This window comes from Prionailurus viverrinus, chromosome D3 (assembly GCF_022837055.1).
Source record: "Prionailurus viverrinus isolate Anna chromosome D3, UM_Priviv_1.0, whole genome shotgun sequence".
NCBI lineage: Eukaryota > Metazoa > Chordata > Mammalia > Carnivora > Felidae > Prionailurus > Prionailurus viverrinus.
Window position 1 is genome coordinate 13,827,955 of NC_062572.1, and position 26,490 is coordinate 13,854,444.

At 49.5% G+C, this 26,490-nt stretch overlaps 1 protein-coding gene across 1 annotated transcript in view; it reads left to right on the top strand.

Annotated features, from left to right (window-relative positions):
* RNFT2 (ring finger protein, transmembrane 2) overlaps positions 1-11,032 on the top strand; it is a 70,065-nt gene extending 59,033 nt beyond the window's left edge. The window contains exon 11 of the mRNA XM_047828115.1: positions 8,546-11,032. Within this exon, the coding sequence (XP_047684071.1) occupies positions 8,546-8,680 (135 nt within the window). The 3' untranslated portion in view covers positions 8,681-11,032. The remainder of the gene's footprint in view (positions 1-8,545) is intronic.
* Positions 11,033-26,490: the final 15,458 nt, after the last annotated feature.

Genomic DNA, 26,490 nt, shown 5'->3' on the forward strand with positions numbered 1-26,490 from the left:
CACACACACACACGTCTTTTTCAAAAAGACCTACATTGGAACACCTGGGTGGCTCAGTCGGTTAAGCGTCCGACTCTTGATCTCAGTTCAGGTCTTGATCTCAGGGTCGTGAATTCAAGCCCCGTGTTGAGCTCTGCACTGGGCGTGAAGCCTACTTAAAAAAAGAAAAAAAGGAAAAAAAAAAAAAAACCCTACATTGTAGCATATTCTACCCAAGCTGTGTTCTGCATCTTTCCTCTTTGACTTGAAACTTTGACTTGAAACTTAAGAGATCGGTCCTTCTTTGCAGATCGTCCCATTTCATGGATGGACCACCCTTTGTTTTGTCTTTCTCCTATGGAAGGGCATTTCGTAGCTTAGAAGCTTCTGTTATTACAATGATGTTATTACAATGGCTGTCATGAGAGGTCAGAAATGGGGAGATCTATAGTGCCTACCTGGGCCCATCGTGTTGATTGAATGAGTTAATTCAAGCTTCTAGGACTACGTCCTGGCACGTGGTCAGGCTTCAATGAACTCTCTGCTCTTATTGGCACACATTCCACTTCCCACATGTGCGAGCCCTTGGTAGGATAAATTCCTACTGGTGGAATTACTAGGTCAAAGGGTATCCAGTTTTGACAGATATTGTTAAATTGCCCTTCATAAAGAGTGTATCCATTTCCGCTCCCAGGGCAGAGCAAGACATGACCTCTGGCTCACTTACCAACACAAGCCTTTTCTGAGCTTTGCCAATCCAGCAGGTGACAAACACTATCTTGGTGAAGTTTCAATCTGCATCTCCCTAATTACAAGCACCTTTCTCCTGTGGTTCAGAGCCCATCTGTAGAACCTTTTCAGTGGCAGTGATAACTTGAACTTGATGTCAACGGGAAAGTCTTGCTTCTTTCTGGCAATCTCTTCCAGCCTTGGTGTGTTTATTTCTCTCCCATTCTTCTCCTTGTGCCATGACATCTTCCCAAAACTTGATTCACATTCTTGTGAGGGCTGTCCCAGATCTGGGAGCACCAGCCACAGCCAGTGGCAGTTGGAGCCCACAGTCCTGGCCAAACCAGTCTCTGCTGCCATGAGCTGGGCCTGGCAGACGGTTTCCATAGGCAAAAGGGTCTCCCTTGTTCATTCCTAAGTGCTTTGAATGAATGAATGAGTCTAGTGCTTCTTCCTCAGTCAGAGTCTTCCCTGATTCTGCTTCCTCAGACTAGCTGGTGCTCCCAGTGGTATGTTCCCAGAGATCCTTGTGTTTTTCCTTCATAGAAGTTATCCCAGTTGTCAGCTAGTTAACTGGGCAACTGTTTGTGTAAGGTCTGTCTCCTCTTCGCTAAAGCATAGGCCACTTGAGAGTGGTGACCATGTCTGTCTTGTTAGCAGCAGAATCACAGTACTGACTCAGTAAATACTAGATGGATGGATGGATGGATGGATGGATGGATGGATGGATGGATGGTTGGATGGTTGGGATGGAGATGGATGGATAGATGGATAGATGGATGGATGGATGGATGTTTGGTTGGGATGGAGATGGATGGATGGATGGATGAACAGATGGATGGACGGATGGATGGATGGATGGATGGGATGGAGATGGATGAATGGATGGATAGATAGATAGGTGGGATGGATGGTTGGGATGGAGATGGATGGATGGGATGGAGATGGATAAATGGATAGATGGATGGATGGATGGATGGATGGGTGGGATGGATGGATGGATGGATGGTTGGATGGATGGTTGGGATGGAGATGGATGGATAGATGGATGGATGGTTGGAATGGAGATGGATGGATAGATCGATGGATGGTTGGGATGGAGATGGATGGATGGATGGATGGATGGATGGATGGATGGATAGATGGATGGATGGATAGATGAATGGATAGATGGATGGTTGGGATGGAGATGGATTGTAGCCAGGTGGAGGAGTGGATAGATGAATACCAAGGTGAGTGGATAGAGGTATAAGTGTGTGGGTGACTGAATGGATGGACAAATGGGTAGGTAAGTAGGTGGGTAGTTGAGGCAATGAATGGGTAGACGAATGGATGGATAGATGGATGGATAGATGGATCAATGGATAGATGAACCGAAGGACAGATGAATGAGTGGGTGGATGAAGAGACTGCTAGGCTAAAGGAACATCCTATCTCCCCTTCAAAGAGGCATGAAATTAAGCAGTGTGTCACTCAAACACGTGCCCCACCTACCGCTCCCCGCCAGCCAATCAGAGCCTGGGGAGCAGATCGTCAGTCTAAGCTAGTCAGGCAGACACTGAGCATGCCCAGAGGTTAGAACTCTCTGCTCAGACAGAATGTACCTGTCCGGTTAGTCACTCCACAAGTATTGTGGCATTCCTCCTGCCAGGCTAGCAGGGGGATCAAGGGAAGGGCATTTTGAACACAAAGTCAGAAACTCGGCTTATTTAAAGGATTTCTTGCCAAAGAGAGAAGTCGGGGTGTAGTTAGTTCTTGGTCACTACTTGATTTGGTTTTGTTTTTGAGTATTGATAGTGTAAAGGAAAGAGGGCAAGAGAACAGCGACTCCTATTGATGGAGGGCTTACAGCTGCTGCACACTTAATGCTTTATCCTAGGCCTTACCCATTTCCATCCTTACAGACACCTTGTGGGGGAAACAGTGACCCTATTTTACAGAGAAGGGGGTGGGCTCAGCAAGGTGAAAGCAAGGCCCCCTGCTCCTCGGCAGCACAACCAGATTCCAGCCTAGGGCCTTGATTCCAGAGGCCAGGACCTTTCCACCAGATGCGGCCTCTTGCTTTGAGATGGCCTCAGGGCCACATTAGAAGACTAGAGACCTTTTCCCAGAAATTCCTAGCTGCGTGCTGTCCCCTGTGCCACTAAGTCCAGGGAAATGGCTGAGCAGCTGAGCTGGGATTGGATTTAGCACCTGTGCGGACTCCTCCCTCCACGCATTTCCGCAGCAGGTACTTTCCGAGCACCGACAGCGTCTCGGCACTAACTTTGCAACCCTGAGCCACACATGTCATGGCAGCACTGGCCCTCCATGTCCTCTGTCACCCAGGAATGAAAATCCCTGCCCAGGGCGGCTTGCAGGCTTTTCAGTACAGTCAAGTAAGGTGACATGGATATCTGTGTGTGGGTTTTGAAAAGCACAGCGTCTCATGCTGATATTCGGTGTAAGTGTTTAATTTTCAATCTGGACAAAGCCGACTGGGTTTGTGTGATTAAGGAAGATCTGGGGGGTGGGGCGCCTGGGGGGCTCAGTGGGTTCAGCGTCCGACTCTTGGTTTTGGCTCAGGTCATGATCTCACCGTTCGTGAGTCCGAAACTCCACATCAGGCTCTGCCCTGACAGCATGGAGCCTGTGTGGGATTTTCTTTCTCCTTCTCTCTCTGCCCCTCCCCAACCTCTCAAAAAAAAAAAAAAAAAAAAAATTAAAAAAAGAGGATCTGTGATTAGGGGTGTGTGTGTGTGTGTGTGTGTGTGTGTGTGTGTCCCTGGTCTGGTAGTAACACCACTTTTGTAATGTCATTTTTCACAAGTACTACAAACACCCCTTCCCACATTCTCCATGTGTGACCAGTATCTGTCCTAGAATGGAATGGGCATGAGTGTTTACTGTGGAGTCAGACATCTCTTGTATCAGTTATCCTTTGCTGCGTAACAAATTACCCCAAAACTTCACAGCTTAAAGCAACAAGCATGTATCATCTTGTGGTCTCCACGAGTCAGGAATCCAGGCACAGCACAACTGGGTCCTCTGCTTCAGAGTCTCTCCCAGGCTGCAGTCAAGATACCAGCCAGGGTCACTGTCATCCTGTGGCTCCCCTGGGGAAGAGTCGACTTCCAGGCTTAGAGTCATGCAGTGGTGGCTCGATTCCGTTCCTCCTGGGCTGTAGGGCCAAGGGCCTCAGTTGCTCTATGGCTCTCGTGGCCAGAAGCCACCCTGGCTTCCTTGTCTCACTGGCTTCATCAGAGTGAGCATGTGAAAAGCACGAGATAGAGTGCAAGCGAGATGGAAGGCACAGTCTTCTGTAGCCTAATCTCAGAAGTGACATCCCATCATCTTTACAATATTCTGTTGGTCTGAAGGAAATCACTAAATACAGCCGCCCCCAAGGGGAGGGAACTGACTACACAGGTGTGAATCCCAGGAGGAGACGATCACTGGGAGTCATAATAGAAGTCAGCCTCCCGCATCCCTGAAGTTGAATGCCAGCCTCACTGCTTAGCCGCACCTGTGTGCCCTTGGGCTGGTGGCTCTCCCTCTCTGAGTCTCATGGTCTGTGAGTTGTCAGGAGACAGTGTGTAAAGGACATTAGCAGTGCCCGGCAGGGCATTTGTGCTCGGTGAGGGACAGGGCCTGTGGTCGTTACCTGTACCCCTCGCCTGAATACATCCACCTGGACTCGGCCTGGCTGCTTCCTTTGTTCGCAGCTCATGCTGAACATCAAGTGCTGGGCTAAGAGATGCCCGTCTCCCATCCAGAGCCTCCTCTGTCACATGGAGGTTAGCTGCTGTGGTTGCGGGAGCTCTTGACCCACGCCCTCACTTTACCCACCTGCTCCGAGTCTTGGAGCAGGACTTGGGAAGTCTGGATGGAACTCAGGGGAAGGGGAGGGTGGCCCATCCGACCCCACGGGCTCCAACAGCTAATGACCCAGCACCACCTGCCTTCCCCACTGACCGTAAACCCACCCAATCCTACACTCCCCAGCCCAGAAGGAGCCCCTCCTTCCCCTCCCTCTGCAGGGGCTCATCCTTCTCTCCAGATGCTGGAAGTGGGTCCAGGATTGTGACCTCCTCCAGCCAGTTCCCTGGATTAATGTGTGTTCTCTGCACCTCTTTATTTGGCAGTAGATTCCATCCTGCCTAATTCTTTGATGGAGAGACTGTGGGCTCCTGGAGGACAGGGACCAGGTCTTCACCATCCTGGTATCTCCAGAATCTCCCACCTGACCTACCTGGGAAGGCATTCCTTTGTCAGCTGCACGTACAGAGTCCCTACTCTGTGTAGGCTTTAGGGCCGGGCAGTGGGAACACGACGAGAGTTGCCTCATGAAGTTTACCACCCAGAGGGCAGGGAAATTGGTAAATAAGCAGTTAGAAGAGTGGTTCTCAAAGTGTGACCCTGGTGTTCCCTTTCATCTTCTTGTGTTTTCAGTAGATCTTGGTTTCAATGTCTGCTACCCTGAATACAGCCAGATTTGACCCACAATGTACAGATCTCTTCGAGATCATCAGTGATTTTTAAGGCTGTAAAGGGGTCCTGAGACCAAAATGTTTGAGAATTACTGAATGACACGTGTGAGAGCCTCAGTGAACATTTTTCTGAATGAAGGAATGAAAAGCTGCTCATTTCCTGTTCACCTGACCCGAGTCTTGAGCATCATGCGAACAGGGATCGTATCGCTTTGTTCTGTGTAAGTGCCTCCTTTTCCTGGGGGACACAGAGAAGTCTCGTTCATTCGTGGAGCAGACCCGTACTAAGCATCTGCCACACGCTCAGAACCGTGTTGGAATCGTGGCCCCCTGCCCCTCCAGAAGCCCTTTAACCCAGTGAACAAGACAGAGGAGTTTGCAGATCCTCCCGGCAGCGTGAGTGTGATGCTGTGAGAGAGGTCTTCCCCAGGAGGGATCTGGAAGGGGAGGGCACAACAGCACTTAGATGTGTGCAGGAGATACAGTGAAGGCATGGGGGGACGGGGAACGGCACACAGGGGAGGTGTGACTGCTTGGGCTGAGTTTTCTGAAAGAAGTAAGCATCCACCAGCCGATAAGGATGGAGAAGGGGCCCCCCAGACAGACATCACAGCTTGCCCAGAGGCTTAGCAGTACGGCTGAACTCTGCATTGCACGTCATCTGGTGTGTCCGTGACATTGGCTCCCTGGGGCTGGGGGTGATGAGGACGAAGGAGGGAAGGCACCATTATGGGGGGCCTTGACTGCCCTGGGTGGGAGTCTAGAGAAGCTGCTGGACCTGCTGACCCCTAGGTCCCGCCCTTCTGACCATGTTGAGAGTCCAGGCACAGCCTTCAAGGCTCTGTGTGGCCTGCTCACCTCCTGTCACCCACTCCCCTACACTCTTCTGCCGTAGCCACATTGGCTGTCCTTGAGGGCCTTCAGTGCCTTCCCATCCCAGGAGCTCCGTGAGGCTGTTTTCTTCACCAGGAATGTTCTATCCCCACCCCCCCTCTCTTCACCCAGTCAACTCCTAAACATCCTTCAGGTCTTCACACAAGTGTGCCCACCTCCAGGAAGCCTTCCTGGGCTACCCCCTGGATCAGACCGGTCCCCATCGTATAGAGCATCGTAGAGCTCTCCTTTAGAGCACAGTTTACAATTAAGTACCCAAGAATGCTAGGTGCTAGGAATGGGTTTACAAGAAGCTTAAGTCTGGTGTGGAGAGACAAATAATAAATAATAAACAGTTATAATGTAAGAATAACTATTACTATGTAATAGCCAACATTTATAGAACACTTACCATTTGCTAGGCATTGTTCTAAGTGCCTTTTTTTTTTTTTAAGTTTATTTGTTTTGAGAGAGAGAGCAAGCGGGGAGAGGGCAGAGAGAGAGAGAGAGAGAGTGAGAATCCCAAGCAGAGCCCTGACGCAGGGCTCAAAGCAGAGCTCAGACTCACAAACCATGAGATCATGACCTGAGCTGAGATCAAGAGTCAGATGCTTGGGGCGCCTGGGTGGCTCAGATGGTTAAGCATCTGATTTCTGCTCAGGCCACGATCTCGCGGTTTGTGAGTTCAAGCCCCGAGTCGGGCTCTGTGCTGACAGCTCAGAGCCTGGAGCCTGCTTTGGATTCTGTGTCTCCTCCTCTCTCTGTCCCTCCCATGCTCATGCTCTGTCTCTCTCTGTCTCTTGATAATAAATAAACATTAAAAAAAAAAAGAGAGAGAGAGAGAGTCAGATGCTCAACCAACTGAGCTACCCAGGCACCCCTCTAAGTGCCTTTTTAATTTAAAGTTTTCTAAATGTTTATTTTTGAGAGAGAGAGCAAGCACGTGGGTGAGTTGGGGAAGAGGCAGAGAGAGAGGGACAGAGGATCTGAAGAGAGCTCTGCATTGACAGAAGAGACCTGATGTGGGGCTTGAACTCATGAACCATGAGATCATGATCTGAGCCGAAGTCAGACGCTTAACCGACTGAGTCACTCAGGCGCCCCTAATTTAAATTTTTTAACTTTTTAAGAAGCACTGTATCTGGATTTTCATGTTATCATTTTAAATTATCAATTTTATTTTGAAACATTTCAAACTATGGAGCTGAAGGATATAATGGACAGCTGCCTTTTTAGCCTTCCTCTAGATTCACTAATCATTAACATTTTACCACATTTGCCTTCATGTAAATTTTTTTCCCCTTAACCGGTCGAGAATAATTTGGTGACATTTTGATTCTTCCTCCCCAAATATTTCAGTGTTCATCTTTGAAAAACAAGAATATACTTTCTCATAACAGTAATTCCACCATCACACCCAGGAGATTTAAAATTGATGTAAAATATTATCTAATATATAGCATATATTCAGATTTCTCCAGTTGTCTTCAGACTCTCCTGCATAGCTATGATTTACCCCTCATCCAAGCTCCAACTGAGATATGTAGACTGCCTTCAATTGTTATGTCTGAGCATTTTTAATGTTAATCAGTCTTCCTATGAGTGGACTACTATTAGGCCCATTTTACAGATGAGGAAACCGAGGCAGTGGGAGGTTAAGTCATTTGTCCAAGTTATATGGCCAGAAAGTGATGGAACTCATTGATATTTCCAGTCTCCCTGCCTTTCTACTAACCCCTGAACTCTGTTCTCAACCCAGTGCCTAAAGGGATCTTCTAAAAATGCAAATCCTGGGGGCATCTGACTGGCTCAGTCAGTGGAGCGTGCGACTCTTGATCTCAGGGTTGTGGGTTTGAACCCCATGTTGGGTAGAGGTTACTTAAAAATAAAATCTTACAAAAAAAAAAAAAAAGATAAATCCTGCTCAGGTCACTCTTCTGCTCAAAGCCCTACCATGGCTCCCTATTTCTCTCTGAATAAAAGCAAAAGGCCTCATGATGCCCACAGAGCCCTGTGCATTTTGCATACCTTCCCCATAGCCTCTCTGACCTCATCTCTCCCTCCCACCCTCCACTCCCAGGCTCAGCAGCACAGCAGGCACTCCTGCCTCAGGATCTTTGCACGTGCCATTTTCTCTGCCAATAGCACTCTTTTCCTAGAGATCCTCGGGGCTCGGTCTTCACCTTCCTTCAGGTTTTACCCAAGCGTGGGTATTCAGTGAAGTTGTCTTGGGCCCGCCACGCTGAACACAGCAGCCCTCCCACGCGTTCTCTATCTCCTCCCCCTGGCCTTTTCCTCTCAGCCCTTACTGCTGCCGTCCGCTACATTTTGGGGTTTCCTTTGGCCAGTTGTCTCCCTGACTAGAGTGCAAGCTCCATGGGGGCAGGAGTTGTCTGTTTTGTTCACTGCTGTGTCTCCAGCTCCTAGGACCGAGGCGGGCACACCGTGGACGCTCAGTGAAGTGTCCCCAGTTGTACTGATTGCTGTCCCCGCAGCACGTGTTCTGTGAGGAGTGCCTCTGCCTCTGGCTGGACCGGGAGCGCACCTGCCCGCTCTGCCGCTCGGTTGCCGTGGATACCCTGCGCTGCTGGAAGGACGGGGCCACTGCAGCACACTTCCAAGTGTATTAGGGCGGAAGACTGAGGCACCCTGGGAGCTGACGGATGGCCAGCGTGATCGGGTCCGGCTCTGGGGACTTCCTGGAAAACAGGCCTCAAGCACTGACTGTCCTGCCTCCTGCCTTTCTCCCCCTCCTCCCCCAGAGCCAGGCCCCTATCCTCCCCACCTCCACCTTCCTCTTCTGTTCTGCGGCTTAGCGCGGGCGTTCTTTCCTTCAGCCCTCCTCGCTCAGACTTGGCCTCCTCCCGGGAGGGTCTCCTGCCCCCTCCAAGTGAAGGAACCGGGGATGGACAGGTCCTGCCTGTTGTGATTTTAACTCACGGTGGCCTAACACCCGATGCTGCAAGCTGGAAGGGGCCTGGAGATCACTGCTTCCCCCCCCCCCCCCCCCCCCACGGCCCAGGTCTGCAGATGGGCGTCACCGTGGAGCGTTTCCCAAATGCGAACGCTGGGCCCCTTATACCTGCAATAGCTTAGTGTCCCAAGCACTTCGTGCGAGCTGAGCATCTGCTTGGATGACCTCTGGGAATCGTCACAACAGCCCTGGGGTGGAGGTACTGTCGTTTCCTCTGTTTTACAGACGGGGAAACTGAGGCACAGAGCTCCACATGGTAGCTTTCCCAGGGTCACCCAGCTAGCAATGGCGGACGGAGTTTCCAAACAGGCCTGTCTGGCTTCAGAGCCCACACTCTCAACCACCATACGCTCACCCGCTCAGACACGGCAGGTGTGGGGCCCAGCAGGCTTGGTGTGTGTTTGTTGGTCGGTTGGTTGGTTGGTTGGTTGGTTGGTTGGTTTTTTAAGCACCAGAGGTGATTTTGATTCCCATCAGTGACCCAGGTGCATAGCACAGTGATCTGGGCCCCGCCGAGGATGCCAACGGTGAGCAGTGGCCCTGGAAATCTAGCTGTGGCCAAGTTCATGGAAAGAGTTGGTCTTTAAAATTGCTCATTTGCCGTGCTCCGGCTGGAATGCTCCGTCACATTTGGGTATCAAGAATGGCCAGCTTTGGTCCCCATGCAGGTATCACGGGGTCTCCACACCTGTCTTCATGTCTCTCCTCCTCCTCCTGTTCTTGTCCTGCCCCTCACTTAAGTCTCCGCTTGTCAACAGCGCCCGTGGCCATTGTCTTCTCCCCCGGTAGCCTTGAGAACAAAATGAATGATCCATGTTACGGATTTGTCCACAAGCCAGGGTGGTGGCGTGGAGCACTGCAGCCCTCGGCGCTTCTGGAACATCTATACCAGAGCTACTAATCTCTGTAAGAGAACAGTTTCTCCACCTGTGAGACCCTCCCTGCTTTGAATCTGGAAGGAGGTAGCACAGGTGATCACTTAGAAGCTATTGGAATCTCGCCTGCCCTACCCCTCTCCCCATTCTGTTCACTCGCCGTCAACCTCAACACAATGGGCTGGTGCCAGTGGCGTTACAGAGAAATCAATCTCGTGGCTCGTGAGCAGATGAGCGACAAAGCCCCAAGCAGAAACGGTGGGAGACTTTGCTGCCACCTTGCTCTCGGCCAGTAATAACAAGCCCACCCCATCCCTGATAGTTGCAGGACATTTGCCCCCACGTGCTATCAAGCCAGGACCTTTTCCTGTGCCTGGCATCCCTGGCTCTTCCCCGGGACCCAGCAAGACGTCCCTTCCAGGGCAGCGTGGCATCTTTCAAGCTCTGTTACTATGGCGATGGCGGCGGCGTTACAATCCCACTTGCCTGGATAATCAAGTCCGAAGGGGAAGCGGAGGGAAGTAGGGCCGGGGGGATGCGGCTGCGGCTGCTCTGCTCCCCCCTACCTTCAGCAAGAGCCAGAGGGAAGCAACAGGAGCTTCTGCGGCTGGTTTTTATCAGAAAGATCACCCTGCCTGCAGATGCCATCAAAGAGACACAAGAGATTGGAGCTGGAGATTTATTAACAGGCCAGCTTGTGACAGAGCAGGCAGAGCAGAATTCTGATTCCAAACTCTGCGTGACTTTGGGAAGTCACTTCGCCCCCCAGTAGCCGTCTCCAGGATAAAGAAACCTCGTGCACTTTCTGCCGCAGCCGGGGAAACTAACAATGTAGAACACGGGTGGAGGGGCCAATGGTTGTGTCCGTTACACTCATGCCACCAAAAAAAAAAAAGAAAGAAAAAGAAAGCCCCCCACATCTCTCAATATTATTCTCCAAATAATGAGCCATGCTTCTGACATTATAAACAGTGTCACTTGGGGATACCGGGGACAGGTGGGATGATTTCGTTTAGGATTTTACTTCTTTATTCCCTACCCTCTGGGGAAAAGTTCTGTTCTGGAGGTTTTCTTTTTTTAATTTTCTTTCTTAACGTTTATTCATTTTTGAGAGACAGAGAGCAAGCGGGGGCGGGGCAGAGAGAGAGAGAGAGAGAGAGAGACACTGAATCCGAAGCAGGCTCCAGGCTCTGAGCTGTCGGCACAGAGCCCGACATGGGGCTCAGACTCACAAATGGCGAGATCATGACCTGAGCAGGAGCCGAAGTCGGACGCTTAACTGACTGAGCCACCCAGGCGCCCTGGAGGTTTTCTTTTGGATGGGAGGATCTAACTTCTACCCTAAGGAGAAGCAGCAGCCAGTGAGGAGTTTTCCAAACATCAGGCTGCCTATTCTCCCCACTCTGGGGTAAAAGCAGCCAAAAGTCGTTGTTGGGAAAGAACAGCTCCATTCTCCATGGCCCATCCTGGCTCTGCACTCATTGGTTAGAAGCAGGATTAATCGAGTAGCAGGTTGGGGTATCCTGCTTTTAATATTTTGTGACCCACTGACTGAGGTTTCTGACACTCTTGGAAATGGCCATCTCAATGTAAAAGATCTTGAGCATAATGAATGTGAGAATAGGAAGGCGAGCTTTGGACCTGGATGTGAGAGGCTCATTACCTTCATAACGGGAGAATGGGAGACATGCTTGGAGACACCAGGCGGCTAAGACTTGGGGTTGGAAAGAAGAAATGTAAAGCGAGTCCCAGAATCTCTTAGTAATTTTGCTCTGGGCTGAACAGAGCCACCTTCGGTGTTTTTAATGTCCCCTTAAGTTCCCTTCCGCCAATAAATATCATCTGTCGATGAAACTTAGGTTCGTGGTCTTGAGTCTCCAGTTGCCTCTTGAACCCAGGTGGACTGTTTTGAGGAGAAATGGGGAGAAGCAATTCATGCAGTGGGTGTTGTCTGGATCTGTCCAAAGCAGATGCGTTGAGTTGCACGTGATTTATTAAGGACGCACTCTCAGGAGAAACCAGTAAGGGAGGGGGAAGAAACCAAACAAGAGGGTGGCTGTCAGAGAAGTCCCAGCTCAGGGTGGTCCCACAGAGTTCTAGAGAATTCAGCTACATTTCAGAGATTGTCCCACCCTGAGGTTTTTTCTGGCACACTGTCAATTCTTGGCTATGGGTTGTTGGCGGGGGTGGGGGTGGGGGGTGCTTCTCAGGTACTTAAGCTCTCCATTGAGGAGGCCCCAAGCCCCTGAAGGTGTCAGGTGTCACAGAACACGCAAAGGTGCAGGACAGGACACAGAAGTGGGAGATCGGGTCAGGAGGGATCTGGACAGGGCACCCACAGGGCCCACCACAGTGGTTAACCAGAGGATGGACCCAGAACGCATGAGCTGATGATTCAAGAAGAGTTTGCCTGGATGCCAGCTTATGATGGATATTTAAAATGCAAATTAATAGCTCAACCGATTGAGCTGCCCAGGCACCCTGTAAATTAATAGCATTAGGTGACAATTCATGCCTCTCAGGACAACATTATGAAACCAGTCACAAAAACATCATCAGGCAGACCTTTTTGGTTGCCATCATTTGAAAACCAACTCAAATATGGCTTAAATAAGAGAAAGGCTTTCTTTGGCTCATGTAACCATATGGGCCTTGGGTATCGCTGGATTCAATGGCTCCAGTGATATTAGAACCCTGTCTTTCCATCTCTCAATTCTGTTTTCCTCTGAGACAGTTTGATTTCCAGACAGATCCTATGCAGCAGTAAGATGGCCTCCAGAAGCTATGTATGTATGTATATGCATATGTATACGTATATGCCTATGTTCTACCAGCTTAACAACCCCAGCAAAGAGCTTCTGATTCCCCAAAGCTCTAGCAGGAGTCCTGAGGTTGACTTGTTAATTTGTCCCCACACCAATCCCTTTTAGCCTTTGGGACCTGGAACACTGCTGGCCAGGCCTGCATCAGGTGTAGAGCCCTAACTGTGGGGACACAGGTGGGTGGGAGGATAGGGTCAACTCCTCTGAGTCGCATGGCCTGAGAGTGGGGAAGGGGTGGGTCCCCCAGGGAAAATGAAGGCGCCTGTTATCTAGAAAGGCAACCTGTCCTCAACCCACCATTCTTAGGAAGAAACCACAACCTGATCGCTCAGAGCGTCTTAGACCAGGTAAATGTAGGTGAAAGTAACCCAGAGAGGCCCATGTGCCCATAGTAGGAGACCTCAGTCTGCACAGCCATCAGCTTGTCTGCATGGTGCCATTGATCTTGAACCGTCAGGCAAGTTCCCTCAACCTCTCACCCAACCCAAGGGTACTGTTTGGGCCAATCCTCCCCTTGGGGAGTTCTCAGAAATACAGCAGAGAAGGGAGATGTGTGGCCTTCTGCCCCAGGGAAGGTTGGGGTGCACAGCCAGATCCTCCCATAATCTTTGGGGACCAACCTTTCGAAAGGAAATGAAAACGCAAAGGACTTTGGCTGGAAGTGCACAAACAGTTTTTTAATAAAGTCATTACAAATATGTACAAAGCGTCTCCAAGGTATGAAATTCCTCTTACAAAAGAGCACAACAAACCAGCAAGGTTAGAGCCCAGAACGGAATGCTCCCAAACTTATTGCCTCTCTGGCTGAGCCAGAGGCCTCACTGAGGTTCCAGACACCCCCATGACCATCCCTGCCACATACACACACAGGCTCCTGGGCACTTACAGTGCAAAGAACTTGGGGGGAGGAACTTAAGGGTTCAGGTAGGGGAGGTAAGAAAAGCTTCCCATGTCCTAAGAAGTCAGCTGAACAGGCCCTGTTTGCCAATTAGATGCTTCTCCCAGGGACCTATAGATATTAAGGACACAAAAGGCAGGGAGCAAATACATAAAACCCCCACCTAAACCATCCAGCCTGTCCTGGAGCATCCCCCAAATGCAACACTCCTTACAGTGGACCTAAGTCAGGCTCCCTTGCTCCCTGCTGGACCCCAGGCTGTGCTTGTCCTTGAACTAGTAAGGCCAGCTCAGGAGGGAGTCCAGTGTGGCAGGGCAGTTAGCTCATGGGCTTGGGGGGGGGGGGGGGGTCACACACACCTGAGTCCAAATCTTGGCTCAGCCACTTCACTCTCTGTGTGTGGCCTTGGGCTAAGTTGCGAAACTTCCCTGAGTCTCAGCTTCCTCAACTGAAAATGGGAATCATAACTACTGTCTTAACTGAGGGGAAACACGTAAAACACTCAGCACAGTGCTCAGGGGTGGTGAGCACACCGTAGACGGTGGCTTTCATTACTCTGTGAAGCAGCAAGAACCAGTCTTTGCGTGCTGGGAGTGAGTTAAGATCACAGGCTTTTTAATTGCCTTCACGATAGTATGATGCTCAGTAAATATAAATACTATAGAACAATCTGCCAGCAAGGCTTGGGATCACGGGTATGACCTGACAGACCCGACTGTGAACCAGACTGGAAAGGGACAGTTAACATTGGTGCCAAGCTGAGCTGTCCCTCCACACTGTGTACCTGAGTTTCTTCCCAGACCGGATTCTACAACTGGGCACGCTGCAGGTGCTCGATAAGTAGGTATTAGTATTTTAAAAAGAACCTTTTGGTTTGAGCTTTAAAATGGTACCTTTGACACCCATATCCTCCATCAGCTCCTATGGGACTAGGCCAGGGTGTCTAGCCTGTCCCCCCCACCCCCCGCACCTCCCAGGCAGCTTCTGACTCTGCAGTTGGCCCAGGCTGACTTAAGGGAAGATCCAGAAAAAGAAATGGAATCAACACAGAAGAGCAAAACCTGTGTTCTGGTCACTGCAGCTTCTGATACCAGGCGGACACTCAAAACGCCCACAGTGGCAAACCAGTGTCCCCAAAAGATACCTGTGTGGGATCAGAAGAAGACTCCTCCAATTTCCCAGCTAGGGGAAGTGATATTTTATCACTGTCAGAAACGTGATAATAGTACATGAGATCAGCTACATAAATTATGAAACCAAAGTCACGGTTCCATCGTTCTGTGACAGTATTGTTTAAATCACCATCTTCTTGTTAAAAGAGGAAAGAATTTCTTAAATGAGACACTGGAAGAAGTGGAAAAGAAGTCTCCAGTATCCCAATGAAAGGTGGCGGGAAGGGGGAGACTGGGTTCCAGGAGATGCTCGTGGCCTAGGACCATGGACAGCAGCTAGAGAGGCAAATGGGCTTCCCCCCCCCCCCCCCCCCCAGAAAACCTGCTACTCAGGCTATGTCTGTGCCAGAAGGAATGTGAAGTGGAACCCTAAATTTGAAATGGGGATAAGAGATCTTATTTGCTAATGGGGGCTGGGGTAGGGGAGAGAAGCTTCCAGGAGGGAATGGATCTAATTTGGAGTGGGAATGTTGAAGCCCCAGGAGGCTCCAATCCCTGTGGCTCCTGGACCCCCCACCCTCTGAGAGCAAACGAGCACCATCAGGAAGGAGGCCCTTCTGTTTGCTCCTCACCTCATTATGCAGCAACCTACCTAAACGATGATCTCAGAGGCCTCCCTCTGCTTTGCACTGACACACATGCGCGCGCGCGCACACACACACACACACACACACACTCTGCTGTCTGCTGAAACCCGATATGAGGTCTTTTTTAAAATTTATTTCAAAGCCTCCCTCCCTCTCCCTCTCTTCACAGACGCTCTGCAGTGAAGCTAATCAAAATCAATGACTCCTTGGCAGCCGGAGAAAAGCGGGGGAGAGAGGGAGGGATGGTGCCAGCACTTTGCACACTGTGGAAATATTTAAAAAAAAAATACACCACCCCACTATCTCATGCAATCCAAGTAATGCGGCCTCAGAGACGGTGGAGACAATATAGACATATATATCATGCTTCAATTTCCTAATACAAATGTCCATCAAGAAGTCAAATCTCATATAAAAACAAGCATTAAAAACAACCCCTTGTCAAAAATCGGGGCAGTCGAGAAGTGCACTCAAATTAATGATGTGCAAGAAAAAAGCCGGGATTAGGTAAATACACAGTTTCTATTAATACAAGAGACTATGTACAAGGGACTTGGCTGTAAAGCTCCATCAGGAGGGTCATGGGTGCCCAGGTCTCTCAGCAGTGCGGCTTCATTGAAATCAAAATTGCCCCAAATACCAACCCCGGCATTTGGAGTTTGGATCCTCCAGTGGAAATGTCATGAGCTAGTAGGCAAGTCAGGGTTGAAAAAGGGATTCTCTGACCTTCCCCCTTTCCCCTGTGTCTAGATGGGCAGCATGGCCCCACTGCCACGTGGAAGGTACAGGCTTACAGCAGCAGAGAGCGTGACCACATATCATTATAGGAATGGAAACCCCCTCCCCAGAAAATGGGGTGAGTTGGAAAGACTCTAGTGTCTGGCTTGGAAAGTGATGATACAGAAGCAGAGACTGTGTTTCGTATCATTCTAATTAATTTGCCTTCTCTAAGTTCGCGGCTTGGTGGGGATGTCGCGTGCTGCTCTGGGCAGACGCTGCCTGCACACCCATCCCCTGGAAACATAACTGTGGGGAGGGCTCCCTCGAGGAAAAGGAAGCAAGTTCTCTATCAACAAGCTTTCCTTCTCAACAAGCTGTCTGGGGGTGGGGGTGGGGGGACCGCCCTCACCTGCAGCAGCTTTGGGTTACATTTTTCTTTAAAGGGCCATTTAGGAAAACATAAGGCATGGATAAAAGAAAGAAAGAAAGACAGCTCCCAGCTTGCAACAGCACTAAAAGGTCCTACATTCTAAAGGACCTGGTAATTTTCAACAAAGCCTGTGAGGAATAATTCAGCCCCATGTCAACCTTAACAATGGCTGATCCCCCTGCTGGCCTCTTAGAACTGCAAGGGTGTCTGCTAACCAGCCCAGCGGACCCCCTGTCCGTAGGGACTGGGTTGTGACCTGCATCCTGGTGCCCCACCATCTCAGCTTTGCACATGGCAGTGTGGGAGACACAGCACAGAGGAATAATACCTGGGTTTGTTTTTTTTTTTTTTTTTTAATGAAAGCAAAAAAATAATCATTGCTCCCTGAAGAATCTTTGCAGCCAAGTCTCAGTCCAGCACACATCTTTTTTTAGCCCTTCTAGAAACTTCTGAAAATAGGAGCTTATCCTGGAAAACAAAATCAGATCCTCTGTCAGTCACTGAGATGCTGGTGCATTTCGGTTAAACGACCCGCTCCCTCCCCCAGTGCCTCTTGCTTATAAATCACCCTTGACCAGAACGTAGCCATTTCTTGGCTCTTTAATCCATAAAACCTAAGCCCTGAAATCCCCTTGGGGAGTGGGGGAGGCTGTGGGCTGAACTCCCAGGACACTTTTGCGGGGGTAGAGGACAGAGCAGACAAGTCACATATGAGGTCAGCTTTCCACCTCGGTAGAAAGGCCTCCACCAGGGAGCCACTCAATAGCATCCCTTCCCTTCCTCCCTCCCAGGCCCCAAGGTTTGCTCCAAAACACCTCTGGGTTTTCATCCCCACAGAGAAAGAGAAGAGACTCTCAAGTGGCACTTTTGCGACTTGTCCCTTTAAAAAAAAAATGAATCTGAAACAGCAAAATAGACATCTCTCTTGTCCCCTGGCCTTGCAGTCTGGCCGCAGAACCCCATAGCAGTGCCAGCAAGAACACACTTAGCACCAGCAAAATCTAAGTGAAGGACCAGACACCAGATTGGGAGGGAAATAAATCCCATCTGTCTTGATGTGCTAGCGGGACAGGCTATCTACCTGGGTAGGTACAGAGAGGCGGGGACTTGTCAAGACTTACAAATGGAGGAATCCCAGACTGCCTCTAACAGAGCTGCCCACCCCCCCCCCCCTCCTTACTTTCCTCTTTTCTTTCTATTTTGCCTTTTGCAATTTCCCCCTCGCTCCGCCAGCATCCCTCCCCAGGTGGTTGGTCGACTCTGGGGCTGATTCCCACCAGTCTTTGCAGATTTTCCAGGTACACAGTACGCACCTCACTTCTGGTGCCCCAGACACGGAAGCATCAAAGTTCACACGGGAAGGTGCAGAAAAGGGAGGGGACCGTGTCCTCGACAAGACATGCACTGAGTAGTAATATTCATATTTTCTTTTTTTATATATAGAGCTGTATGTAAATAGCATTGGGGTGTCTGTTTCTGCAGCTGGATATGCAAAGGGCTTCCCCAGTCCCTTTCCGCCGTTGCTACTATGGCTCCAGACGCCTCTCCACTTCCTTCTCGAAGCGCCAACTGCGGCCTTTCAAGCTCTGGGCTCCCCCTCAGGAAAATGGGAACCAGCTTTCTCCAAGGACACAGGGTTTTCACCAACCTGCAGAAATAAAGATTTGTATTTCGGTCAGTAGGCACGTGCAGACAGCTGCTGGGGATGACGTCAGTGCCTTGGGCCTCTGCACAGCCAGCCCTGGATGTTGGAAGGTGGAGGGGGATGGGAGAGAGCTGCGAGAGACAGAGCTTTGATTTGGAGGAAAGGTTCCCCCAGAAGCTAGATTTAGTGGCCATCCCCGCCCCCACCCCAGCCAAAGCCCTATCCATCCACCCGCATTCCCTAAACAAACATTTGAAAACACACACACATACACACACACGCATTTCTGTTTTCAGATATAAGCATCTTCTGTGATTAAAAAAGAGAATATAGGGGCTCCTGGGAGGCTCAGTAGGTTAAGCATCCGACTTCGGCTTAGGTCACGATCTCACGGTTCACGAGTTCGAGCCCCGCATCAGGTTCTGTGCTGAGAGCTCAGAGGCTGGAGCCTGCTTCTGATTCTGTGGCTCCCTCTCTCTCTCTGCCTCTTCCCCGCTCATGCTCCATCTCTCTCTCTGTCTCAAAAAAATAAACATTTAAAAAAGAGAGAGAATACAGAACCATGCTGCCTTTTTTGCTCCTTCATCTATTCACTTCATAGACTCATATTCAAGGCAGACTTGTAGGACAGTCTCTATTCTCATTGATTCCTTTGTTCATTGCCAAACATACCAAGAACTATGCTAGGTGTTAGAAATCCAGCGACATAGTTCTTGCCCTTCAGGGGCTCTGAAGCCAACAGAAAGAGATGAGAAGAAATCGGTATCAATGGCAGTGTCATGTGAAGCATAATCTGGATAAACACGAGCTAGGGGAGCCCAGAAGCGAAAGGGGGAGTCAGAGAGAGCTCTTGGGAGAAGGAAGCAGAGACCCTTACTGAGCACTGAAGGATGCTAGGGAATTAGCCAGGATGAGGCATTCCAGGAAGGGCCACACAAATAGTATATACCCCAGAGAATCGAAAAACATTTTCATCCAAAAACTTGGGCATCAGTGTTCACCGCAGCATTATTCTTGATAGCCAAAAAGTGGAAACAACCCATGTGTCCATCAACCGATAAATACGGTGGGGTATTTCCACACAACAGAGTATTATTCAGCCGTAAAAAGGACTCACACGAGACCTGGATGAACCTTGAGGTCATTATGCTAAATGAAAGAAGCCGGGCACAAAAGATCGCAGATTGTATGATGCCACGTATAGGACATGTCCACAAGGGACAAGTCTTTAGAGACAGAAGTAGGTTAGTGGGTGTCCAGGGCTGCGAGGAGGAGGAGGGAATTAGGACATCACTACTAATGGGGACAGGGTTTGCGTTGGGGAATCGAAAACGTTCTAAGATCGATGGTGGGAATGGTTGCACAACTCTGGAAGTATAAACTAAAATAAAAACCACTGAGTTGTGCACTTCAAAAGGATGGATTTTTCTGGCAGGGGAATTATGTCAGAAGAAGGAGGAAGAGGGAGCAGAGGAAGGGGACGGAGAGGTGGCCGGGAAGAAGGGAAGAAGCAGGACAAGGGAGAGAACACAGCAGCGAAATGCCCTGACGAGGTCAAGGCGCCTGATGAGGTTTCAGCACAGCCTGGGCGACGGGGCCGGGGAGGGGTGAGGCTGGAGAGTTAGCAGGGGCTGTAAGTTCACAGACGACAGCACCTTACTCAGTGCAAATCCAGCGGCGTAGGAGACAAGGTGGGAGAGAGATCAGTTTCTACATTGGCAAGAACCTGGCATATTGACCTGTACGAACTGCACCCATAGGTTTTCCCGCTGGGTCTACTCAACAGAAGGCCCTAATGGGGCACAAGACCTGGGTATGTATTCCCCTGGCTCCCACCCTGTCAGGCCACAGCGCCCACTGGGCTCGGCTCCCCGGCTGGACTCCAGGTCCTAGTGCCTCACCTCAGCCCTTCAGGCCGGGAAGGACGGCTCTCCTCTGTGGCCAGCCCTGTAGTACTGCGTTACTCCTCCTCAGTTTCCTAAACCCTGTCTACACTCTGTCACCGAACCTTCACTAACTTCTTCTCTGGTTACCAGCCTGGGGGTACTCTCTGCCTCTTACTTGGACCCTTACCCAATATATATGTCTGCACGAACGAAGGGAGTCCTAATCCCATGGATCCGACAGTCTACATTAGCGGACGGTCATCCAAATCAGTGACCTCAGTCCTTTTTGCCCTGACCTGCTCAGGTGGAGGCAGAGGACCCCTGTCACCACGAACGCCGTTTCCCCTTTCATCCCATGAAGGCAGAGCACAGCAGGACTTCCGTATTACCGTGTTGCCACCCTATGCGTTCAGGGGATGCCGAATCAATCAGTCGTCCACCAACTCAGCTGATAAACACGCTCAATTCACAAAAGCTCGCTTTGTTGGCTCCTACTCACACCGATCTTCAAAAAATCAGTGGAACCTTGCAGCATTAGCTTAAGAGGATGACGCTGCCTTCAGCACGCACAAAAAGGAAGGACGGAGGGAGAGAGAGGAACCACATCTACATGCTACTGAGCGTGTTAACTTTCCGCTAAGCATCGTTCTGGGCACTAGATGAGGCCAGTACCTGTCCTCGATTTGCCTCCAGTCTTTTTCTGGGAGACAGGATATGTCAGAGGCCAGAACTGTGGAAGACCATTGTCTACCACTATCAGAAGTCAGGATGTGGCTGTGCTCACCGGGAAAGCTTCAGAGCGGAAGCAAGATTTGAACTGGACCTTTAAGATATGCATTCATATTTTCTCAATAATTGGAAGAAGGAGGGCGCCCGGGTGGCTCAGTCGGTTAAGCGTCTGACTCTTGATTTTGGCTCAGGTCATGATCTCAAGGTCGTGAGATCAAGCCCCATGTTGGGCTCCGTGCTGGGCATGAAGCCTGCCTGAGATTCTCTCTCCCTCTTCCTCTGCCCCTCCTCTGCTCGAAATCTCTCAAAAATAATACTAATTGGAAGAAGGAAGGATCATTTATGTGGGGAAAGGGCCAGAGCAGAGCACGAGGTCAAGACACATATGGCTCAATCCGAGGACCATGATGAGCAGGGACCTGCACCCCAAAGCTGTGCAGAGCGAGGCTGCATAGATATGTCCACTGAAAGCGACGAAGGGAAAATAACAATGGCATCAGGAGAGGTAAGGAACCTCTGTCTTTACAGCACTAATCTGCTCCATCCACAGAAGGAATGGCATCTTCTTGCAAGACTAGGTAGGACCAGCAAAGGGTTTTCGTTTTTCCTACCTGTAAATCATTAAGCCTATAACGTGTCTTCCTAAGGGCCTCCCGGTGCACTTAAATGGACAAATTGCCACACCTGTTTATGTCCTGGTTGCAGGTTGGTGTCGGTAGTGACAGATGGACATCAGGAGGACGCCTCCGCGTGGCCAGTGGTGCCGTGTAACCACATCCTACACCCAGAGAGGGGGCCTGTGCCTACACTTCTGGGGATCTTAAAGGGAACACGGTAGCCTAGGGACCTAGCGCACAGAAGTAGTCACCTAAATATGGTCAAGGGTGTTCCCTCCAGCTTGTCGCTAAGAGCAGCAGTTTGGAAACAACCCATATGTCCATCAGCAGGAGACTGGATGAATACATTAAGCTACATGCAAATGAGAAGGAGGTGGATCGATTCTTTTTTTTTTTTTTAATTTGTTTTAAGTTTATTTTTGAGAGAGACGGAGACAGTATGAGCAGGGAAGGGCCAGAGACAGAGGGAGAGAGAGAGAGAATCCCAAGCACATGGGGCTCAAACTCACAAAACCGCGAGATCATGACCCAAGCCAAAACTTAGAGTCAGACATTTAACTGACTGAGCCACCCAGGGGCCCCAAAGTATGTTACGATTCTTTTTTTTTTTTGTTTTTTGTTTTTTAAATTTACATCCAAGTTAGTTAGCATATAGTGCAACAATGGAGTAGATTCCTTAATGCCCCTTACCCATTAAGCCCATCCCCCCCCCCACCACCCCTCCAGTAACCCTGTTTGTTCTCCGTATTTAAGAGTCTCTTCTGTTTTGTCCCCCTCCCTGTTTTTATGTTATTTTTGCTTCCCTTCCCTTGTGTTCATCTGTTCTGTGTCTTCAAGTCCTCCTATGAGTGAAGTCATATGATATTTGTCTTTCTCTGACTAATTTCCCTTAGCATAATACCCTCCAGTTCCATCCACGTAGTTGCAAGTGGCAAGATTTCATTCTTTTTGATTGCTATATACTCCATTGTATATATATACCACAAATTTTTTATCCATTCATCAATCAATGGACGTTTGGGCTCTTTCCATACTTTGGCTATGGTTGAAAGTGCTGCTCTAAACATGGGGGTGCATGTGTCCCTTCGAAACGGCACACCTGTATCCCTTGGGTAAATACCTAGCAGCGCAATTGCTGGGTCATAGAGCAGTTCTATTTTTAATTTTTTGAGGAACCTCCGTACTGTTTTCCAGAGCGGCTGCACCAATTTGCATTCGCATGTTCTGAGTCTTAATTGAAAAGAGCAAATGGCCAAATAGTATGATCTCAGGCCTTTTTCCCTTTAATGAATATGTATACGTGTATGTGTCTATACATATGTACAGATATCTATGTATCTCTATATATCCATATAAAAAACAGTGCACAGATATGCAAAATAGCATAATGGTTAAGAGCACAGACTCTGGAGCCCAACACCTGAGTGGGAATCCTGATTCAGACACTTAAAAGCTGTGTGACCTTGGGCCAGTTACTAACCTCTCTGGTTAGGTGCCCTATATGGAAGTAGGGGGAGGAACAGTGAATTTCACCGTGTCAATGTGAGGACTAAAAGTTATTAACATATGTGAGGCACTTAGAAGTTCAGCGCATAGTAAGGTCTGCTATTACGATTGTTGCGATGTACTCCAGACTGAAAGTTACACAGGAGAGTGACTTTGGGGACAGAGTGAAAGAGCACTTTATACACTTCTGTATCATTTGTCATTTTTCTTTCTTTCTTTTTTGGTTCCTCTCAAGGAACAAGTAGTAATTATATAATTTAAAACTACAGGGGCGCTGGGTGGCTCAGTCGGTTGGGTGGCCGACTTTGGCTCAGGTCATGATCTCACAGTCCATGAGTTCGAGTCTGTGCTGACAGCTCAGAGCCTGGAGCCTGCTTTGGATTCTGTGTCCCCCCACCCCCACCCCTCCCCCATTCGTGCTCTGTCTCACTCCGTCTCTCAAAAATAAATGTTAGAAAAAAATTTAAAAAATAAGTAAAAATTAAAAAATGAAAATAAAATAAAATAAAACTACAGTTGACCCTGGCACAATGCAGGGGTGAGGGGCGCTGACCCCACCCCCCCCCCCGCCCCACGTAGTTGAAAATCCCCATATAACTTTTGACTCCCCTAAAACTTAACTACTCATATGTTGACTGGAAGCCTTGTTCATAACATAAACAGTCAATTAGCACCTATTTTGTGTGTCATATGTGTCATATTTGCTACATTCTTAGAATAAAGCAATCCAGAGGAAAGAAAATATATTAAGAACATCGTAAGGAAGAGAAAATACATTGACAGTACTAGACTGAATTTATCCCCAAAAATCTGCATATAACCGGGCCTGTGCAGTTCAAACCCATGTTATTCAAGAGTCAGCTGTATTTTTATTTTATTTTTTTAAACGTTTATTTATTTTGAGAGAGAGAGAGTGTGTGAATGGGGGAGGGGCAGAGAGCGAGAGAATCCCAAGCAGGCTCCCTGCTGTCAGCGCAGCATCCGACCCGGGGCTCGATCTCACGACCGGTGAGATCACGACCTGAGCCAAAATGAAGAGTTGAACGCTCAACCAGCTGAGCCACCCAGGTGCCCCTCAGCGGTGTTTGTAAAAAACAAAGTCTGTCATCCCCTGTGACCCACTGTCCTACTCCCTGAGATGTTTTTCCTCAAACTTGGCTCATAAAACACCTTCTCAAATGCTGACTCAGAACCCAAGCTCACAGCTGAAGAGATACATGAAACTTTGCCTTTAAAAAAATGTCCCTGTTTCCCCTTTGCGCCCACCGAATGGAGGGGGCAGGCGGGGAGAGGGGAGAACATGGCCCCTCAGGGTCCTGCCTCCCTGGGCCATGGTCCCGTCACCCTGTTGTGGGCGTGAAGGGGGGAAGCGGTGAACGGCCAGCTCCACTGACACAGGAGAGCAGGCGGGAGGCTCACCCCCTTCTTCCTATATCGGAGATGAAGACTCTTGGCTTCCTTCCTAGGAGGTCCCAATATTTCATTTTTAAAAACATCTTTTTTTGCTCTTGCTGTTTGCACACATGTTAAGTTACAAATTCAAACCGCAGAGAAGGATAAAGAAATGAAAAGGAAAGCCCCCTTCGCTCCACGGCTACACCTCCCAGAATATTCTCTGTGCGTTAACAGACACCGTGTCTCTCCCCTTCGTCCTTGGGTCCCCAGAGCCCAGCACGATGTCCTACACAGAACAGGGGCCCATTTCAACCTGCCGGGGGACCGTGGGTACGTGAACGAGGGAATAGGGGTGGCAACTTCCCCACTCTCCGCCTTTGGTTTCAGGGAGCTTTATTTTGACTGCGGAGTTCAGATGGTCCCCGCGGTCAGTCCCAGCGCCTAAGAATCATGGGGACAAAGGTCTCCGTGCAGAATTCTCCTGGAGGGACGCCTGCTCTGGTCTGTGTCTTCACTTCAGCCTCCATCCCTGTAGTTCATGCTGCCCACTTAGGGCGGTGGGTGCCAAGGAGATGGGAGGGTGAAGGGATCAAAAAGGCAGGAGGCTGGCTCTGAGGCACGACGTGAGAGAGGAAGAGGCCATCCGGCAGCCTCTGGAAGCCGCTGGCACCCTGGTCTCAGGGACTAGTTATCAGGGGTACCAGTGAATACCACGGCTATCACCGGGCAGTTATCAGTGCTTCGGTGAGTCGTTATTGATTACGTAAAGCCTGTGAGGAGAGAGCAGAGAACTGGGAGCTTCTGTCCACTATGAGTGACAGCAGGTGGACTGTATGCATGCTAACCAGACATCCGGGATGGGTAGCCCTGAGGGTGGGGAGGTAGCGACGCAGCAGAGAAATGACACCAAATGGGCAGACCCTCCTTAGAGTGTCTCCCCAGATGATTCACCTGTTATAACACGCACATTCCTTGACCGAATAATTTCACCCCTAGGAACTCCCCCCCCCCTTTTTTTTTTTTTGCAAAATTGTCCAAACCAGAATATACCTTGTTCATGCTATCAGACAATGAGAAACGGCAGACATGTCCTGGGGGGCGGGGGGTGGGGGTTGACCAAGTAAGTGAGTCATGGCTCATCCAACAATGGAGCATCATACAGCCGTTCAAAAGGGTGATGAAACCTTTCTTGGTTGACACAGGAAGAGCTCAGCAGTCTATTTTTAGTGGGGGGGGGGGGAAGCGGATTACAGAGCAACATGAACAGATGATCTCACTTATTTAAAATAGGGTATGTGGGTGGGTGTGTGTATGCATCCTGGGATGTCTGACAAGGTGGTCCCCTAAAGCAGGCCTTGCAAATTTAAATGCTTGCCTGGGACCAGCGAAGTGTGCCCGGGAGGGGTCGGGGTATCCCGAGAGCCTGTATCCCATCTAAAGGGGCTTCTGATATTCATCCAGGCTTTTGCTGCCACGTGGGAATACAGACTCAGTCTTGTCAGACCTTTCCATTTTTTTTTTTCCAGAAAAACTGTAAGTACAGACTTCCGTAAGAAAGTGCCTGATTTTTCAGTGCCCGGCGGGGGTGGGGGAAGACACGGTAGTCAAAAAAAAAAAAAAAAAGAAAAGAAAAGAAAGAAAGAAAAAGCAACTGCAGGTCAGATTCAGCTGGGAGACCACCAGGTGTGAAAACTTGTTCAAACCCTTAGAGTCAGCTGGCATTGAAGGCCACCTCATCTTAACCCTCAGCAGCCATCTTTGTGCCTCAGTGTCCCTGTCTGGAAAGTGAGGGAGTTGGGCCAGGTGGTCTCTAAAGTCCTGTCTAGCTCTGGCTATATTTCTAGAATGGTGACCTTTTATGGTCATAGATGTTAGGAGAATTGGATCAAAGCCGTGGTTTCCCTCTCAACTAGGGAGAAACAGAGGAGTATGAAGTCAGCCAATTCTATGTGGAATTTTGGAGGGTTCCCAAATTCCTTGAGGTGTCCCCCCAATTCATTCATTTATCCATCCACCCATCCATTCATCCATTTATCCATTCATTCATTCAGTAGTTACTGGATGCCTGCTCTGTGCTAGTCACCATGCTGGGGGCTGGGATACAATGGTGGGCAAAATAGACCTGATTGGTGCTCTCAGAAGACCTAAAAGCCAGTGTTGCCCAGGTTGGGAAGTCCTGTTCTG